This window comes from Penaeus chinensis, chromosome 17, assembly GCF_019202785.1.
Source record: "Penaeus chinensis breed Huanghai No. 1 chromosome 17, ASM1920278v2, whole genome shotgun sequence".
In the NCBI taxonomy this organism is placed as follows: Eukaryota; Metazoa; Arthropoda; class Malacostraca; order Decapoda; family Penaeidae; genus Penaeus; species Penaeus chinensis.
This window is the reverse complement of record NC_061835.1, coordinates 988,139-1,008,138: the sequence shown is the minus strand read 5'-3', so window position 1 is coordinate 1,008,138 and position 20,000 is coordinate 988,139. Positions and strand designations below refer to the sequence as shown.

The 20,000-nt window shown below is 39.7% G+C and overlaps 2 protein-coding genes across 4 annotated transcripts in view; one reads left to right on the top strand and one right to left on the bottom strand.

Moving 5' to 3' along the window:
- The window catches only part of LOC125033919 (protein LMBR1L-like), a 50,657-nt gene that overhangs the window by 30,244 nt on the left and 413 nt on the right, over window positions 1–20,000 (top strand). The window contains exons 7-14 of the mRNA XM_047625499.1: window positions 319–448; window positions 1,149–1,223; window positions 13,201–13,272; window positions 13,476–13,724; window positions 14,755–14,942; window positions 15,107–15,326; window positions 15,461–15,617; window positions 15,755–20,000. The exon at window positions 15,755–20,000 is cut by the window's right edge and continues 413 nt beyond it. Of these exons, the coding sequence (XP_047481455.1) occupies window positions 319–448; window positions 1,149–1,223; window positions 13,201–13,272; window positions 13,476–13,724; window positions 14,755–14,942; window positions 15,107–15,326; window positions 15,461–15,617; window positions 15,755–15,860 (1,197 nt within the window). The 3' untranslated portion in view covers window positions 15,861–20,000. The remainder of the gene's footprint in view (window positions 1–318; window positions 449–1,148; window positions 1,224–13,200; window positions 13,273–13,475; window positions 13,725–14,754; window positions 14,943–15,106; window positions 15,327–15,460; window positions 15,618–15,754) is intronic.
- LOC125033991 lies at window positions 4,439–10,401 on the bottom strand. 3 transcript variants are annotated; one of them, XM_047625607.1, is made up of 6 exons: window positions 10,009–10,401; window positions 8,352–9,083; window positions 7,253–7,466; window positions 5,548–5,699; window positions 5,165–5,335; window positions 4,439–4,833 (listed from the first exon to the last, which is right to left on the bottom strand). In XM_047625607.1, the coding sequence occupies exons 2-6, from the start codon at window positions 9,081–9,083 to the stop codon at window positions 4,618–4,620; spliced, it is 1,485 nt and encodes a 494-aa protein (XP_047481563.1). In that variant the 5' UTR covers window positions 10,009–10,401; the 3' UTR covers window positions 4,439–4,617. The 3 variants fall into 3 exon arrangements, with proteins under 3 accessions (XP_047481563.1, XP_047481562.1, XP_047481564.1); XM_047625606.1 differs by having other exon boundaries at window positions 10,014–10,401; XM_047625608.1 differs by lacking the exon at window positions 5,548–5,699 and having other exon boundaries at window positions 10,014–10,401.

The window sequence follows — 20,000 nt, the reverse complement described above, 5'->3', positions numbered from 1 at the left end:
AGTTACAAAGACATAATCATTTGCTGTCTTGCTCTGAAATTAAATTACTTCATTGTCAATACTCATGCTTCTCTTTTGCAGTTGCCTGCTGTCTCTCAGGCGAGATTTCTCTCTCTCTCTCTCTCTCTCTCTCTCTCTCTCTCTCTCTCTCTCTCTCTCTCTCTCTCTCTCTCTCTCTCTCTCTCTCTCTCTCTCTCTCTCTCTCATATTCTGCCTCCAGTATTAAAGAAGTAATGTTCATTTCATGTATCAGAGTCTGTTAAAATTCTCTACAAAATGTTCCAATTGAGATTAAACATTTTCTTTGTGTTTTTCCAGGGTTTGAGAGCGCGCATTGTGGAGACAGTAGTGGTGTTGACTCTCCTGGTGGTGCTGGTGTTTGGCGTGGCATTAATTCTCTCGTTCCTGCTGGGTTACTATGAGCAGGAGAACCTCTCGCAGGTGATCGGTAAGTAACCTCTCAGTCTCCATTGCCCTTTCTTTTTGTTCTCGTTCTTCTATGTTTATGGGACTGTACGTTGTTCCTCTCACCTTTTGTCTATAGGTGTAGGAGGTAAGAGTGTAAATATCAAGGTTGATATGATGGTATACGAGTTTTTTTGTTTGCTCACTTAGTTAATGGGAATTTGACAGTTACTCAAGTAGATATTAATGGAGCATGGAGAAGGTTCTTTTGATCTCTTCAGATCCCTTGAAGATTCATTTCTGTAAATGTACTGATTTTATTAAAAGTGCAATGCCATGTTGATAAGACTGTATAATGAAATGATAATCGCATGAATATGTTAATGGAAACAAATAATTGTTACCAAAACCAACAAGACTGCTTTTGAAAGTTTACCTCAGCTTCATGCAGATCAAATGACTAACTATCCTAATACAACCTCACTAAAAACCTTAATCCAGTTTAATTTTTTTCTTTGTTATTATCTTTTTTTTTTTTTTTAATGATACATTTTTGGTTTGAATATTTATAATGTAGGCTTCATTTATGTTCTGTATATATAATTAGTTTTTAACCCAATATGAATGGAAAAGAGAATACCTATGAGACTGTATTTTATGGATTTTTTTATTAGCTATTATGCATGGACCAACATGCATTGTTTTACCATTTTCTGTGACTGATGTAGTCTTGTTTATTGTAGGAGTGATAGTCGGAGCTATGACAAGCTGGCAGAGGTTACTTATGTTTTTCTATCTCATTCTTCAAGTGAAGCTAGGTCAGATGAATGACCTTATGTGTGCTTCTGTGTGTGTTTTTTTATTCTCTCTCTCTCTTTTTCTTTCTTTTTAATGTTTTTAAAATTTGGTTTGTGTGCTTATTTTCAATTATTGGAACGGATTTCTTTTCTTTTCTTTTCTTTTCTTTTCTATTGTTTGTGGAAGTTATTGTCAATTTCTGCATTGCATTTTAAAGAAAAATGTGTGTTGCGTTTACTTTTCTTTTTTTAAACTGTTTGTTTCTGGAACTTTTTTTTATCTCTCAAGTATGTTTTTTTGTTCTTTCTTTTTTTTTTAGCCTCATATTTCATTTTTTTTTTTTTTCACTTATTGTCAGTGGAGTTGCAATATAACAATAATGATGATTCGCAACAGATTGTGTGCCAGCGTAAGCAATACATTTGCTTTTGCTTTCATAACTGCATGGTTTGGCAATAGCTTTTACAACATCATTTACATATGATGCATGTTGTTTAACTCAAGGCAGTTGATTTCAACTTGAAATCGTGTATCAAAATCCACAGCTACCTATGCCCACCAAGTATTTTTTTATTTCAATTTTTTCTATTTATGTATATTTGGTGCAATATCTAACACATGATCTATTAGGTACTTTGTTCAGTAATGTAATTATGAGAAAAATATTATCTTCTATATATGGAATTTAAAGTGCTTTATGGCAGGTACTTTTCGTATGTTTTTTTGGATGCTGATATGGTTTTAAAGAATATAACTAAAAGAACAGATTCAAATATTTGCCAAGTTTTATTTGATGTGAAATATTTTGTAGGTCGAGGGACAAAGTCACATTTTCAGTCAGAGTTTAGCTATCAGTAATACATAATTTTTTTGAGATATCTTGTACATGTTGATACTGTTTTTTGTCAGAAAAAGATAATTAAGGATTTTGGTTGCTTCAACTGTCTACCTCATATTTATTATACATAGGAAGGGTCCTGTATGAGATGTAAATCTGTTCATAATTGATTTAATTTAATTGGCAGGATTTTAAAAGAACTTGGTTTAGTTTGTAGTTTTAATTCTATTCTAACTAAAAACAAATTTCTGTCAGTTGAACGTGTCTTTTAGAAGTGTAATCATTAGGAACACTCAATATAGCAAGGAAAGTTTAGCATCAATTAAAAAAAACTAAGAATTTACAGTAATGTCATCTGATTCCAACATTAAATGTGTAGAATGTAATAAACTTGTCTTTTCTTTGAATTTGTTGTTGTATAGTAAGGATTAGGTATTAGAGAAATAGATGACAACAAGTATTTTATTGTGGTATCTTTATGTTAAGTTATATTGTATTTGTTCATCTTGAAATATATTGGATAGTGTGCATCCCAAAACTCATCACATTTATTTCTGGTAAATTTTTCATTTTGGGAATTTCTAAAGTAAGAGGAAGTTAATGACTATGTATTTGTTATGTATGGGTTTTTTTTTTTTAAGCCTTCATATCACTTTTATTTTAGGTGTTGATATTGATATTATTCCAAAGGATACTTGTATAGTTACATTTATTAATATTGAGGTCCAAGGATATTATGGTGATATTTCTTTATCTTGGCATATTTAGCTAAAACAGCAACCCCACAGTTGCCTGGAAACTAAACACAAGTAGACATTAGATTTCAGTATGGATATGTTGAACAATTTGCATGTATGTTGGTCAGAGTGTGTTTTATGTGTGATGTAGTCAGGTACAAGGTTTTTGATTACCTGTATTGTCTTGGTGGTGTTTTAGACACAGGTTCTTTTCTCTTTTATCTAAATATACTTCACTTAGTATATGAATATATCTTTGTCTCAAGTTTCTGGTAGTGATTTAAGGGTCATTGGTCTTGTGAAAGATATTGGGTAGCATATTTTTTTGTCTTTTCTGTCATCTCCTTCGGGTTTATCTATATTTTACCCATTTCTTGAAATCTCTTTAGTAACTTGGTTCCAGACACCCCAAGCCTTTGTCTCTTCAATGATAGGCCATTCTTCTTCACCCACACACCATTCATCTTATCCTCAGTTCTTCTCACACTCCCTTTTGCCTCTTATCATCATACACATAACTTTCTCCCCAATGTATCTTCATCCCTCCTGAGATACCCATACCATCAAAGCCTGCACTCTTAGATCTTTTAGGAGATTTTGCCTCCTTTCGTCCTTTTCCCTTTGGCTGGACTCTTTGGCTTTAAATCTTGGTGTGCATTATAGTGACCCCTAATCGATTCAGTTCACATCATTTGCTTAACTGGTAATTTTTCTTTTCTGCACATCAGTGCTGGTCTCATATGAGTTTACTTTTGAGTTTTTACTCTATCATTTTGTCACACAGCATTTTGCAGCTTCTGAACATTTTTATTGGTGTTTTAATATTTAACTTCTTAGACAGTCATAGACTACAGCTCCCCATTGCCAGTGGAAAGATGTTCTTTAGGCTGGGCCAAAAAGGGTGATGATCCATGATTTGAGTCTGGTTCCTGAGACAAGAGATGGTTAGTGGAATGCTAGCTTCACTTTTTTACTGTTCCTTTGTCAAGCTTCGATCCAATGAAGTATTTCCTCATTCATTGTCTTTAATGACCTTCTCTTGTTCAATTACTTTTTTATCTTCAGTGTCAAAGATCGACAAATGGAGTGAGTAACTGAGATTCTCATAAACTGGATATGTTATATATATCGATTCATGTTTGTGCTTAATTCTTTTGTAAAGAGGTAATTGATTTGTTTAAATTGGGTAAATCAGGTTGTCTCATTCCTTATCGTTAGTTATATTGAGGACCTGGCATCCTTGTGCCAGATTATGGAGTGCTGCTGGCAGGAATCTATGTCCAACCAATGGTTACACGCCATGAGACCAGTATAGGACCTGTTAATTTTACAACTCGGTCAATATGGGCACGTGGCTCATTTCCATAACAATGATCTTACCCACTAGATTAACTCCTCCCAAAGCAACCCCAAGAGGGGAAAGCCTGGGGAATGACCTAGGAAGTCATGGCTTGGATTGATTGATCAGATCCGTTGTAGGGAGTTAGAGATGGGCTGAGGGCCTGTCTGGTGGCTTCCATCAGAGACCCTCATGGCTTGAGTGGATGCAGTTATGTGCACCCATTAGCTTCAGCTCCATTGATTGATTGATTATTTCATAGTCACAACGGTAAGAACCCATAAGGCACGCCACAGCACACAGGTTAATGATAAACATTTATATTGGAAACTGTATATACAGTACATACAATATAGCTATATGCTTACAAGTCTTAAAAACAGTGTATATCAATAATTCAGCAATAAATAAAGCCAAAAACGGAAAAGTGAATAGAGTACCCTGCCATACAGGTAACCCCTTCACCGAAAATCCTGATCACAGAGCCACCTCACATATAACTAACAGTATTCCCAGTCCCTGTGCTTGGGGGGCCGACACGCCACGGGACAGGGCACTTTTACCGTGTCACCCTTGAAGTCCTTACGATATTTCCGCATGCCAACGAAGGTGCAGTTGACTCTCTTGGTGGGGAAGGGCCGAGAGCCCGGAAACTGATTGCACAGGTAGGAGTCGTGCGCAATGAAGTTCTTCTTGAGTGTTGGCCACAGGAACCGCTAGACAGAGTGGATTAAGTCGAAGCTTAGATAATTGGTTGGTTTTGGGTGTTGCTTCCTGAAGAATTAGTGTAATTGATCGAGATTGCGAAAATGTTTGATAATTGGGAAACTTTGGTTTTATTTTGAGTAGTAAGTACGCAAGTTTAGGTTACAAGTTTTGTTATAGGAGATACTGAGATGAGAGTTTTATTTTTAATGGTATTTAATGATTTCTCTTGCTCTCTTCTTGTGTATTTTTTTTAACACTTACCAAGTGAAGTTAACACAAATCAATCAATCACAAGTGAACAATTATTGTGTTACTGCAGCCCCAAATACTGGCACTCACCACCTCGTTGACCTGGTCGAAGTAGTTGGCGTGGCTGGCCTTGCGTGAGAACCGGAACAGTGTCCCCCGGATGCGTTCCAACACCTCGCGATGCCAAAAGCCACAGCCGCCGAACATGCCGCCCATGATGGGCATGGTGTGCGCGGCGTTGTCTCGCATGATGTGGAAACACTGGAAGATGATTAATATGCATAAGGGTGAAATGGCCCAAACCGGGTATAAATCTTTTTCGTGACAACATGAATAACCAACATAGGAGCCTGAATATTCTTCGATATTTAACTCCGTCCTGGACCGTTTTCACTCACGCCTTGAAGCCAAATGGAAAAAAAGGGAATATCGGAGCAGACCCAACAAGACCCGACATCGACCCCACGCCTCACCTTCCCGGAGTCGACCCACTCCTTCACGGCGTCGACCTCCCGCTGCAGGATCGGGGAGTCGGTGTCCCGGATGACGAACCTGTGGACGAAGGGGTCGCCGAGTACCGCCATACGCCAGATGGTCCCGATCGTAGGGCGGAGGTCACCGATACCTGACGAAGGGAAGAGAGGGCAGGGCGTCAGGAGGGCTTCGGGGGCGATTCGGCTGCGTTGTTTGGATGATTGTTTGCGCGCCATGTTGATTGGTTTAGAGTTTGGACGCCCTTCGTTTTTTTTATTTGTTTTGATTCGATTGCTGGTTTCTGCAATTGACTTGTTTTAGATTTCTTTGTGGTATTACTGTTAGATAAATGTGTATCATTTATATGTTATATACATTTTTAAAATAAACATAATTTTCCCCAGCCGATTAATGTTTAAGCCAATGAGGCATTGTTGAGTAATGCAAGTATATGTCTGTTGCTGCCTGAAGTCGTACTGTATCTGAAGCACCGGGAGTTAGTTTCTAGCGACCAAAATATCGGAACTTCGGGCATTTCATGTACCCAGCTGCGTGCGCGTCACATTTTTCACGGTGTACACACGTAACACACGTTTTTCTTCTTCATCTCCTCCTCTTCTTCTTCGCCTCTTCTTCTTCTTTCTTCGCCTCTTCTTCTTCTTCTTCTTCTTCTTCCTCCTTCTTCTTATCATTATTTTTCTTCTTTTTCTTCTTCATCTTTGTCTCGACGCTCTTTTTGTCTGTTTTGTCTTTTTGCTGTATGTCTGTTTCATGACGAACGATCTCCATCCCGCTTCTTAGTGGTGACTTTGGTGATTTGCATTTACCCATTCAGGGATGCTGCTGAGTCATACATGTCGATGTTCCGTTAGATGGATTATTTCTCCTCTCTCTCTCTCACGTTTTCTCTCTCTCTCTCTCTCTCTCTCTCTCTCTCTCTCTCTCTCTCTCTCTCTCTCTCTCTCTCTCTCTCTCTCTCTCTCTCTCTCTCTCTTTCTCTCTTTCTCTCTCTTTCTCTCTCTTTCTCTCTCTTTCTCTCTCTCTTTCTCTCTTTTCTCTCTCTCTTTCTCTCTCTCTTTCTCTCTCTCTCTGTGTCATCTCATTTTGCGTCCCTTTCCTTCACCTTCTCTTATTTTTTCTGTTTCTCTCTTTTTTGTCTCGCCGTCTTCACCTTTTCATGTTCTGAGAAACAGGTAACGAAACTGTGGTAGATAATTATGAGTGAGCAGTTAATGAAGTGGTAACTAGTGACGAAGTAATAAACGGAAAAAAATAAGTGGTGATTAACGATGGCGAAGCAGTTTACAAACAAAAGGGGTAATTAAATCAAATCAGCCATTCAATAAAGATGAAATAATCAGGCAATAAAAGAAGCTTTAATAGGTCAATCAAACGTTGGATTTACAGGGGAAAAGCTTCTCACTTCAACCGACCCCCCCCCCCCCACACACACACACCATAACCCCTCTACCACCCACCACCCACCAGCGCCCACCGCCCACCGCCCGTCATCCACTACCCAGCGCCCATTACCCATTACCCATTATCCACCGCCCACTGTCCACCACCCGCTGTCCACTACCCACCACCCACCGCCCACGAAACACCACCCACCACCGCCCACCACCACCACCCACCGCCCACGAAACACCACCCACCGCCCACGAAACACCACCCACCACCACCCACCACCCCACCACCCACCTGGCAAGGACCCGACGGAGCAGAAGTCGAGGTGAGGGAACTTGCAGGCGAGGGAGCACACCCACGCCCTTGCGCTGAGATCCTTCGCCAGGTCGAGGTCGTGATACACCCTCACCGCCCATCCAGGGTACGCCTCCGCCGCCCGCGCCACCACCACCGGCACCCCGTCGTGGTACTCGCTGGGGAAGGCGCCGAAGAGGGAGAAGCTGATCACCTGCGGGAGGGAGGGATGGAAGGGAGGGGAGGGAGGGTGGGAGGGGGGTATACTTATAGTTATTACTGTTATTATTTTTAGTGCTAGTATTCATTGTTGTTGTTGTTATTGTTTTTTATGTTATTGGTGTCAGTCAGTCGTTGTTGATGTTTTTTATTACTATTATTTGTTTTTGTCTTCTTTGAAATCGAATAGCTAAAGTATTTCCTGGTGGTGTTAACCCATTGCTGCCGGGGAAAATGAATAGAAAATGGGGAAAACTTTTTTTTTTTTATCTTTCCTTGAATTGGCGGGAAAAACGCCCACGAAGTGCTATGAATATCGATGGTGTTATTTTTATTATAAACATTCTAATTACTATAATGTTATAAACATTTGTAACAGCAAAATAAGATAACCTAAAATATTTTCGCAAATCAATGAAAAGGGTGAACGGGCGAGAAACATTACTCATAACTGGTTCACTGGTGACTTAGTACAAGTGTAGCCATCTATGTGTTAAAACAATTAAACAAGTAAACTTTCAGTGGGCATGGCATGTACGTACGGGTTGATATCGGTATCATTATTTTTATTGCTGGAATTGCTGTTGATATGTTAGTTATTTCATTGTTACCTTTATTATTGGATTATTGCTATTATCTGTATTATTGTCAATGATACTGCTATCCGTATTGTTGTAATTCTTATTGTTATCTTTATTATATATATATATATTTATTTTTTTTCTTATCTAATGACTAGGTCACAACTGACTGACTTTTGGTGTTCATCAAAGGTAAAATTGTAAAAACATAATTCTCCGTTCCTTCATCATGCCATGCCATCGTCGGCAAAGTGCAAAATGAGGACTGGGTGGTTGAGTAACAAAAAACTTTATCTCACCGATTGGTTGGCACCCCTGAGCGTGGCGGCGTCACTGCAGGTGGAGGAGCCGAGCGTGCGGTTCAAGGCTGCCAGCAGGTCACGGGGGGTCGTTTCTCCTTCGCCCTCAGTGGCAGGGCACGCCGCCCCCCCTTGCGCCAGGATCTCCCTCTTGCACTCGCAGAAATCCAGCGGCGGGAAGGCCACACGGCATGCGCGGGCCTGGGGGCCCGGACTCACGGCAGGCTTGGCGGCTGGAATCGTGTTCGCCTTGGTGTCCGGCTGCGGGTTCGTGCCCTCGGTGTGTTTGGTCTCCTTTCCGGTGTCCTGGTTCCAAGGCACCGTGCTGGCCGTACGGCTGCGGTCAGACGACGGACGAGGCGGCGGGTGCGTCGTCGCCTTCGTCTTCCGCTCCTTCTCCTTCGTTAGGAAGTCCAGCGCCATCATGAACTTGCTGGCGAAGGAATCCCCGCCGGTGTCGCGCTCCAGCGAGATCGGGAAGTCGCCGTCCGCCGCCGCCTCGTCGTCCCAGCCTGCGCGGATGCCAGTTCTGCCGCCCTTCCTCGCCGCCGCCTTCGCTCTCGGCGCCTCAGTGCTTGCGGGAGGGGGGGCTTGGTCGGCGCGAGCGGCAGGGGCGGCGCTATGGAGGACGGCGATGGCAGGGGCGCGATAGTAGAGGGTGAGCGCCATCACCACAGCGGAGACCAGGAGCACCTGCTGGGCCGCGCCCGGGGAGGGACAACGCCGACGCATCTGTGGAGGAGGACGGATGAGAGGAGATAGAGAAGGAGAGAAATGAAAAGAAATAGAAAAAGGAGAGAGAGAGAGAGAGAGAGAGAGAGAGAGAGAGAGAGAGAGAGAGAGAGAGAGAGAGAGAGAGAGAGAGAGAGAGAGAGAGAGAGACGGAAATGAAATATAGAGTGACTCGAACATTTGACTCGCACGGAAGCACTTGCGGTTGCACGAAGCTCAGTGCATTGTAACGGCATCCGTGGCATTAACTACAGAGATGAGACACTCGGCTGAGGAAGGAGTTGCTTCCATAGAAGGCATAAAAGAACATCAACAGATAAACCCTGATTAGACATAATTAGAACAATATGGAACTATACTCTGTGGATTAGGTTTGTTTCTGAAATAATCCTTTAGCGTCACAGAACGTGTTATTTTTAAGCCCACTGTGTACATGCACCGCTTTCGTTTTTTGTTTTTTTGTTTTTTGTATATTTTGTGTACGTATAGATGGCTTCACGTGCACGGACTGTAATCAGTGAGTCGACTACTAGGCCTACCTGATCTCACGTGCTGGACCCATTCCTTGAAATTTCTGGGGGGAAAGCTTTTTTTTTTTTTTATTACTTTTTTCTTATTAACGTTATTCTTATTAGTATTATCATAACCATTATTGTAAAATTATAAATAGTAATAATAGTAATAGAATATAAACTGCTTTTCGAAAATTTAAGAAATACCGGCAGTTACAGAGGGCAAGTGGGCTTAGTAGTTGGTTACTGTTAGTCTCATAAAAATGGTTACTCTATATTTACGATTTTCCACCTATTGAACACAAACACAAAAACACATGCCCGTAGATGAAGCACTCTCTCGTCACTGTGCTTTATATATCAAACCCGACACGTGCAGCTTGCTCGAACCGACTTAACGCAATGCCACAAACCTTACCTGTTATGATGATGATGAACACCCTGCAGCTTCAATGTTAATTCGAATCGAGCTTTGTTTATCAGATCATAATTCTCGGCGTCAGGACCGTGGATATAACGGGTTGTGTTTGCGCGCTAGTTCCGGAGGGCTGCGCGGTTCATGTTTGCTTTCGGGGAGCGGTCATGAGTGGCAGTGGCGGCGACTCTTCCCTTCAAAAGACCCGTTTTTCATGGCCCCCTTGGTGGCTGGCGCCTATAGCGGGACGCTGGTTGCCTAGGGGTTACGAGTCATTGCTCTTCGTTCGTGTAATTGAGCGATTGGTAATTTTTTTTTTTTTTTTCTTTGGACACACGTGACGGGGGACTCTGGCTGAAGACGCTCCCGCCGGGCTCCCGCGCCTAGCAAGAGTCGGAGCTCAACTGGCGAACGGAAAAGCACTTCTCTGCTACGCTTAGTTCCCCCCTCCCCCCCCCCCCCCTTCGTCTTTCTACCCCTTTTCTGCCTCCTCTTTTCTTCTTCATTGCCTCTTCTGCTCTTTCTCGCCCTCATTATGTTAGTGTTGTTATTATTATTATTGTTATTTTTTTATTTTTTTATTATTGTTATTTTTTTATTTATTTATTATTGTTATTTTTTTATTTATTTATTATTGTTATTTTTTTATTTATTTATTATTGTTATTTTTTTTATTTATTTATTATTGTTATTTTTTATCGTTAGTATTGTCGCTGTAGCTGTTATTGCAATTGTTATTATCATTATCATTATTGATGTTCTTGTTGCTATTCTCTTTATTATTATCATCCTCCCCCCTCTCCTACTACTCATTTAACCTCTTTCTCCTTCGCCTCCTCTTCCTCCTCCTCCTCCTCCATATCCTTTCCCTCTTCCTTCTACACCCCTTCTCCACCCCCCTCCCCCTCCCCCTCCCCTCCCCCTCCCCCTCCCCCTTTCCCTCCATTCCCCTCCTTTTCCCTCCTTTTCCTCTTCCCCGTCCGCCCCCCCCCCCCCCACGCCAGCCGTTAATCATTCCCCGGCCTAAGTCCCGCGACGTCTGGCTCCCTCTTGCGGCGGCCGTTGCTCCTATCGTGCGGTTGTCGTGTTGGTTGTGAATATTTGCGCGTTTTATTATCATTTTTATTGTTGTTGTTATTATTGTTATTAATTATTATTATTATTATTATTATTATTATTATTATTATTGTTATTATTATTTATTTATTTTCTTTTTTTTCTTTTCGTTTTTGTTTTTCTTTTCTTCTCTTTTTTTTCTTTCTTTTTTTTCTTCTGCTGCTTCCGTATTTCCTTTTACTTTTTTTTTTCGTTTTTCTTTTTCCTCCTCTTCCTCCTCCTTATTCTTGTTATGCTTATCATCGTCATCATCATTATCGTCACCATCAGTATTATTATTATTATTATTATTATTATTATTATTATTATTATTATTATTATTGTTATTACTATTATTATTTAAGCCGTTTCCTCTAAGTTTCGTTTCTGTTAATGTGTTTCCCTCCCAATGGACTGTGACGATGGATTATGAAACCGAACTAAACATTTTTAAAAAATCGAAATCGTACGAAAATTGCTGTATCATTTATGCCTCCAAGTATCTTGGGTGAAAACTTTTTTCCCGTTATATACCTAGGCTGTTTACCAAAGATTATATAAGTTTATGTAATATATATATATATATACACATATACATATATATACATATACATATACATATACATATACATATACATATACATATACATATACATATACATATACATATACATATACATATACATATACATATACCTATACATATACAAATACATATACGCACAGGGTATTTGCCTCCACAGATTATTTCCATTGTATGTGGTGTAACTTTTTTGTTGTTGTTTTTGTTGTCTTCAAATACTTTTTTAGATTTTATAGTGTGTGTGTGTGTGTGTGTGTGTGTCTGTGCGCATGTGTATATATGTATGTATGTATGTGTATAAATGTACGTGTCTCTAAACAAATCAAAGTCTGATTCATATTCCACCATTCATTACTTTAGGCAACGCAGAAGTAACTGTACAGTAAATCGCGGTAATATTCTCGCAACCAGCCATTGAACCCGACGCTCTAATTGCCTCTCTCGCTCTTGATCTCTCTTTCTCTTGCTCTCTCTCTCTCTCTCTCTCTCTCTCTCTCTCTCTATCTACTTATTTATTTGTCCGTCCCTCCCTCTCTCTCCCTCCCCCTACCCCTCCCCCTCCCCCTCACTCACTATTTCTCCCTCTTTTCCCCTCTCTCTTCTTTCCCCCATTCTTTCTTTCCTTTCTCTTTCTTTTTCCTTTCTCTTTATTTCCCCATCTCTCACTTTCCCTCTGTTCATTCTCTCTCTCGCTTTCTCTCTCTCTCTCTCTCTCTCTCTCTCTCTCTCTCTCTCTCTCTCTCTCTCTCTCCCCCTCCCTCCCTCCCTCCCTCCCTCCCTCCCTCCCTCCCTCCCCACATTTCATCTATAGACTTAAAAGGTCGACATCCAAACAGAGTTACGGAGGTCATGATATAATGTTTAGCGGGAAAAACCGCCGTAGGTCAGGGAAGAGAGCGGGTCCGGTTCACCCAAGGTCTAAATAAGTTATTTCTTAGAGACCGCGGGTTCAACAACCGTTATTATTATGTAATATATCAGGATGGCAATGTTCAGTAGAGTGTGGATCTCGGGGCTAGCGACCGTGATTATGATAGATATGCCTGTCGACTAATATTGCGATCGACATGGTAAATTTGGTAGCGGTAAAGTCGACTTGAGACGTTAAATTAACATGTTGAAAAAGAAGTGTTAACATCAATTTTGTGTACGCTTTGAGTCATTAAAATACATGCATGTGTGGCCCGCGAGACTTCAGCTTAGTTGCGAAGTGGCCTGCGGTATAGAAGTTGGGAATATGTTTAAAATTATGGCCATCTGTCGTAACCAGAACCATTATGTTCCTTTAGTGTGTTTTTTTTTTTTTTTTTTTTTAAGATTTTTACTTTTGTATATATTATTTATTTTTGTTTCGTGTGTGTGTTTTTTTTTTTTTTTTTTTCTTTTTTTTTTTTTCTTCATTATTGGGCATACTGTGAAGTGGCAGGAAGTTTGATCTTTGGGAATGTTTAATACTGATTGCAGATATTGGTGATACAAATTTTACCGCTTTTTTTTTCTCTCCGTTTCCAGATGTTTGGGGCAGTTTTTACCTGCCCTTCTTGTACTCTTTGATATCGTGTCTTGGTGTCCTCATGCTTCTCCGTAAGTATCAGTATTATCACACTAGTTAATGAAGATTTTTTTTGCGCAATGAGTTTCAGTATTACTAATGAATGGAGATTGTTTCTGTTTTTTTCACGATTCATCAATGTGCATATGTGTAATTCCTAGTAATAGTGTTTTATTATTATTATTATTATTATTGTTATTATTATTATTACTATTAAATCCCTCCCTTCCCCCAGTGTGCACGCCCGTGGGTCTGGCGCACCTGTTCACGGCCATGGGCAGGCTAGTGGTGAAGCCTGGGTTTCTGCGCGACCTGGCGGAGGAGTACCAGGCGGCCGTGCTGCAGGAGGACGCCCTCGCCCGCCAACTGGACCGGCCGGCGCACCCGCACGCCCGCGCCATCACCAGGACCATCGCCAACATGCCCACGGTCGAGGCGCTACTCCAGCAGTACCACGCGGTCAAGAGAACCCGGATTAAGCTCGGTACGTGGGGGGGGCGGGGGCGGGGGCGGGGGCCGTGGGGGGGATGCGTCGCTTGTTTTGGCGCTTGGGGTTTTGGTGTCATCTTCATCCTCTTCTGTTGGCATCGTCATCTTTAGTTTTGTCCTTGTCTTCTTCTTTTTTTTCTTCTTCATTTTCTACTTCATTATCGTCATCTTTGTCTTCATCTTCCTCTCCCTCTTCTTCCTCTTCTTCCTCTTCTTCTCTTCCTCTTCCTCTTCCTCTTCTTCTTCCTCCTCTTCTTCTTCTTCCTCTTCCTCTTCCTCTTCCTCTTCCTTAATTATCATATAATCATCACCGCCTCTAACCACCACCATCATTATCGTTAGTTATCATCACCAACACCATTGTGGTTCTTTTTGTTGTTAGTGATTTTTTTGTTTCGTTATTGCAGTCGTAACATCAATATTATTTCCATTATCACTGCTGTTATTGGCATTGCAATTCATATCAGCAATGCTATTATTGTATTTATCATTTTTTTTATATTGATACCTGTTTTCCTTTTTCTTTTCTCTTTTTTTTTTTATCATCCATTTTTATTTGTATGATATAATGAATCATGCAGATATTCAGAAATATGAGTATTTTAATAACTTGGCAAGGGCTATAACAAATAAACTCATTACGTAATATGGAAGAATGATATTTCTTACATAATTCAACATTTTTGATGCCCGCAGGTCAGTAAGTATTCCAGACAGAAGGTAAATTTTAGCTTTTGCCAAAGGCCCTGTTTTTCTGCCTTTTTACCCTGCATTTTGAGAGTGGAGCTGAGTGGTTGCTTTAAAAGTGCAGTTCTTTCTTACCTACTTCCTTTCTTTTCAATTGTATTGTAACACATTGAAGTACTCATGGTTTGGGATTTGATGTGGAGGGATGAAATTAAACCATTAAGAATTTATAGATGTTCTTAATCAAATTTTTGTTTAGACTTCCAGGCTTTATGCGTGTCCAGTTTGGATGCTTTTCCTTGCAGCTATTGATTCATGATCTCTTTCTTCCCCTGCAGAGGAGAGGCGCCGTGCAGGCGTATTCCAGCGTACCCTGGCCTACCCCCTGGCCCTGCTGCTCCTGCTTGCGTTGACAGGCACTGCGGTGGTGATTGTGGGGCTCAACACACTCCAGCTGCTTGTGGGCATCAAGGCCCTGCCCCTGGCATCGGCCCCTGCAATCCTCGGAGAGGCACAGCAGGGCAAGGTGGGTCACTTTATCTGTCACTTAGTCGAGCTATCACATTTAACAATTCATATTATTCATATAATTATAATATGCAGATTTCCCTCTTCATGCACATATGTTTCTGATGTATATGTCTGTATATAAAATTGAGCAACATATTTAACTTTGTAATCCTCTTCCAGCGGTCAGTGCTACTGTCTGTGCTGGGGCCAGTGGGAGCAGTGCTGGAGGTTGTGCTCATATTGTACCTGATTGTGGCATCTCTCCTGGGGTGCTACTCCCTGCCCCTCATAGCCAAGATCCGTCCGAGGCCCCAAGACACTCCGATGGTGCACATCATCGCCAACTGTGTGGTGGTTCTGATCCTCTCAAGTGCCCTGCCTCTTTTGGCCAGGACTCTAGGTTAGTGAACCCCCAAGAGGCTTCTATTTGTGAAGTTGTGATGAAACATGATTTTTGCATCCAATTTTGATTCTTTTCAATATCTCTCCTTTTTGTAACAACTACAGTTTATATTTTTCTTTTCTCTTTTTCAGGGATAACAAATTTTGATCTGCTGGGAGACTTTGGAAAGATCAGTTGGCTTGGAAACTTCTGGATAGTTCTTGGTTACAATATCCTATTTGCTACAGCAACTGCATGGTGTCTCGTCAAGAAGTTCACAGCAACAATTAGACATGAAATATATATGAGGTTTGTGTCCTTATCAGTTCTAATCCATAAGTTATATATTGTTATTTTCTCTTTGCTTCCACTCTCCTCTCTCCTCATTATCAGGATTTTTGTTTTTCCTCATTATCAAAGGCTTAATTATTTTTCCTTTCTTTCAGATTCAAACTCTTAGCAATGTCACTTGTGAAACGGGACACCTTCAAGTTGCCGGCACAAGTTATGAATGGCAGTATGATGAATCCAGGGAACATTAAAGAGGAATGAGGAACCCTTTCCTTGGAGGGATGTACTCATTGGAAATGTGAAGAACTCGGGAAAGGCATAGAAATACCTCTGGAAATAATGGATTGAACCTTGAAATGCCAGAGGGATATTACTGCTTAACAAAAAGGCTGAAGTTCTCTCTTCTAAATATCTATCCCTGAGCTGACGCGGCCAGAATTTCAGTGCTGAAGGTACATACATCCTGTTAATGACTGAACACTGATGGGTCTCCAATATTTATCCACACTTGTTTGCTGCAAGAGAAAATGCAGTTTGTGAATGATATTTGTTTTGGAAAAAAAAGGCTAGGAATTAGTTGGCAGAGGAGATTTTGAGACTCCATAGAAAGGCACTATACCAAAATGTCTTGTTCCTAAACTGTACAGAGAGGACATACTTCATTTTCACTTCCAAGGTGCTGTACAAGACAGCATTTCATTATTATTATTATAATGTCTTAAGGATGTGAAATTATTTCAAGAAGAAAACGAAAAGATGAGTGAGGCACTAAAGACAATAATTGCATTTTATGAAGTGTTGAAAACCCTTTAGTTACAAGTCTACCTAAGACAGTAGAGAAGAAGGAAATGAGTTACATAGAAATGCCAAAATATGTTTATATATACAGAAGGTAACTAATATATGCAGCTTGTTTTAGTTCAGATCCAGTGAGGTAGAAACAAAAAAAACAAATATTGTTTCTGGTGTAGAGGTATCCTGGTTACATGGTTGTACAGATATTCCAGGTCATGAGTTTACCTGAGTCTGTCTTGTTGGCCCTTCAGGATTCTCCAGATGTTATTCTGAAGCTGTCGACTTGTACTTCCATCCTACACATCAGAAATCAATTGAGCACAGTCGTTAGTTGAATAGGGATACACAAAAATGTAGTAAAAACAGTCATGTGAGGTATGGATAGAACTTCTGTAGTTTGTCATCAAATAATGTGGAATTGATGTTTAAGACATGACTGCTGCTGTTCATGAAAAAGTCATCATGAAATGATTCACCTTCTCCAGCAGAAATTACAAATAACTATGGAAGTTTGCTTTGCTCGTCTGTATACCATTGGTTAGTTATTTGGTAAGATTGATAACTAACATTGTAGTTAAGCAGACATGATGACCAAGTAAATGGAAGTTCCTGGTATTGGAAAAACACCTTAGTATTAACATGTTACAAAGTAGTGTCATGGAAAAAGAAAGATTAAGGTGTACAAGAAATTTACCAGAAAACAGAGTGTAACTGCCCAAGATTCAATAGTGACATGGCATTCCATATTTTATAAAACATAAGTTTATCTTGGCCCAGATTTTTCTCCAAGATGATTATTCCGTGCATGTACTTAGATAAGGATTTATTTTCATTTTCTATGTATTATATTTTTCTCATTATTTTTTCTTCAACCCTTCCATTTTTATAACTGTAATATATTGGGTGAAAGTTACATGTCTGCAAGTGATACTGCAGTAGTTTCTTCCAGGGTGTTCAGTGGTAGTGACTTGTAAGGGAGTGAGTTGTGTGTCTAGCCTAGAGTATAAAGGTTGCTCTGAGACAGATGTACTAAGTAAGATCATGCCATCAGCTAGAATACCTGTTAAAAAGTTCTTTTTACATATCATGTACTTTGCAAGGAAAGCCATAGACAGATGACAGTGTTACCATTACTTGACAAAATAGTCAGGGACTAATGATGTTTGGTACTAGGTTTCTCTCTCCACCGAAAATGCTGGCTTAATTGATATGAAACTGTGCTGAAATGTATGGTTGCATATTTACATAGCCAGTCTTATTATGCTTGAATTATTTTGCTAAAGCTTTACTTTTTACATGTCTTCAGGAAGATACAGTGGTACAATGTTGTAGTATTTATTGTAGATTTTTTTTTTTTTTTTTTTTTTTTTTTTCTTGTGTTCAGTGGTCAGCTTAGCGCATGGCCGTATGATCTGTTTCTTTATAGGTTTCATCAATAACCAAAGACTTTTACAAATGCAATTCAGAGTAGCTATAGGTCTTTTCCCTTTTTTTGTATCACTTTACTATTAATTTTTGTGTGCACCTGCATATTGTTTCTTGTCTTTTTTCTGCTTTCCTATTTTCTTTTTTCCTCTCTCTCTCCTTTGCTCAAACTATTATACAGAGAAGTTTTGTGTTTCAGGAGTTTGTTTAGTCATTGATGACATCTTTTGTTTTTCTCTATGTGTTTGAAAGATGTTGATTAATTGGGATGCAAGGAAGGTTTTTGTACCAGATACAAGGGAATAAGAGAAAGGGTAAGATTTCTAAAAGTTCTTAATTTATTACCAATAGAATAATATCTGAAATGTGTTTGTATGGTGAATGTATTCAGTGTGTTGAGCTGTGTGTTGTTTCAGTGTTTCTTGCATGATGTGGATGTATGTAAGGTTTTGTATCTGCATAGCGATTTAGTGTATGATGGACCTTTGGTGCAAAGAGAACATATCTCCAATGTGTCTTTTCTTCCTGTAAGACTAGGAATAGTTGCAGATGTTTTGTTGCAAAGATAGCAACATTGAGAATATATAGATAATTTCTTTGTACTTTTTTTTAAAGGAGGAGGCTACAATTTGAACAAAAAGTTTACAGGAAGATCCACATTGTGGAGAATATTTCTAAGGGTGATCAAGAATCCAAATAACTGCTCTAGTAAATGTCAGAGTTATGACTTGGACTTGTTGCAGTAGTATTAAGTGATACATATTGTGGCAGAGTGAAAGCAAAGGCAGAGTTCTACAGTTACCAAGAATATAGAAGTCTTGGAATTCATTCAGGATGACTAAATTGATTTCTGTATTCAAAATTTTCGTTTAGTCTCTTGAATGCCTGAATTGCATCTGCTCTGCCACAATGAAACATGAGTTGCGAAATAAGTTGGTGTTTAAGCATTGCATACAATGACAATACTATAGAGGTATTTTCATATTTTCATTTTCATTGCTGATGTCTGTGAGATTGAGTGAAGTTGTAGTTCAATGAACCTTTACCAGAATCCTTTCATGCATTAGGATCATCTTTGACACTGGTACATTCATGTGTTTGTTTTGTCCATTTTTCTGTTAGCTGGAAAAGGGCCTCAGTTGAAAGATTTCTTCCAGTGTATTCATGTATAGACCTATTTTTTCCAACCTGTTTTTTAGCATTTTTTTTTCTGTCCTTAAGGGCTTTTATTTCTAGTTTATCAGAGTTCTGATTATTACTTGTCATTAATCAAATATCTTCTGATTTCTTTTAAATCTTTTTGATTCATTATCATTAATCTCACCTTGCATTTTTTCTTGTCCAGTTCGAAGGAAAAGTTTCAGCTGCAGAGAGTATATTTCATAATGACTCCTATCCACACACTCAACCGGCTCTTGACAGCCACTGCAGGTGGATTGGTCCTAAATAAGATGCTCTATATAGACTGATATGTAGGTACTGCTTATAATCAAAATGTCCAGTAATTGAACCAGAAGGGATCTCTCTTCTTGTCTTCTTTTTCAGTGATGTTTCTCAGTTTATTAAGGCTAGATTTAGGTCTTTTAATAGATGGTCAGTCACAGACACTGCAACACTACAGCAACACTTGATTGTGACCTTGGTCTCATTAAATTTCTTTTGCATTCTGCATATATTTTTTTGAGTGGGAGAGTGTTACCAATAAATTGCTTGTGAGGGAATAAGTTCGGGAAGGAGTTAACTTGTGCATATCCATTCAGTCCTCCCAACATTTCAATGGATATTCTTTGGTAATAATGTCTATTAAATAATTCAATTAATTTTAGTTACCATTTCATGTGGTCTTTCCGGTGTTCCAGATAAACTCTAGTGCTACTGGCCTTTGAACTCATTGCTTTCCCAGGATGCTCAAATGTATGATTTTTATGCCTGGGGGTAGACTTTTACATAGTTTTGCCATAACCAGAAGTCAGTATCCTGCCGTCGTATTGCAGTTTGTAAAGAATGAAAATCAGGCGACTCTCTTTTCACAAGTATTTATGTATATATGTATTTTGTATCAGTAGGAAGGGGGGCGGGGGGAGGAGGAAGCCTGCTTTTGTTTAGCTTGGGCTTAAGAAATGAGTCATCTTTTTTTTTTCTTTGTCTTTTCCCATCTCTCATCTTCTTCTTCTTTTTCTT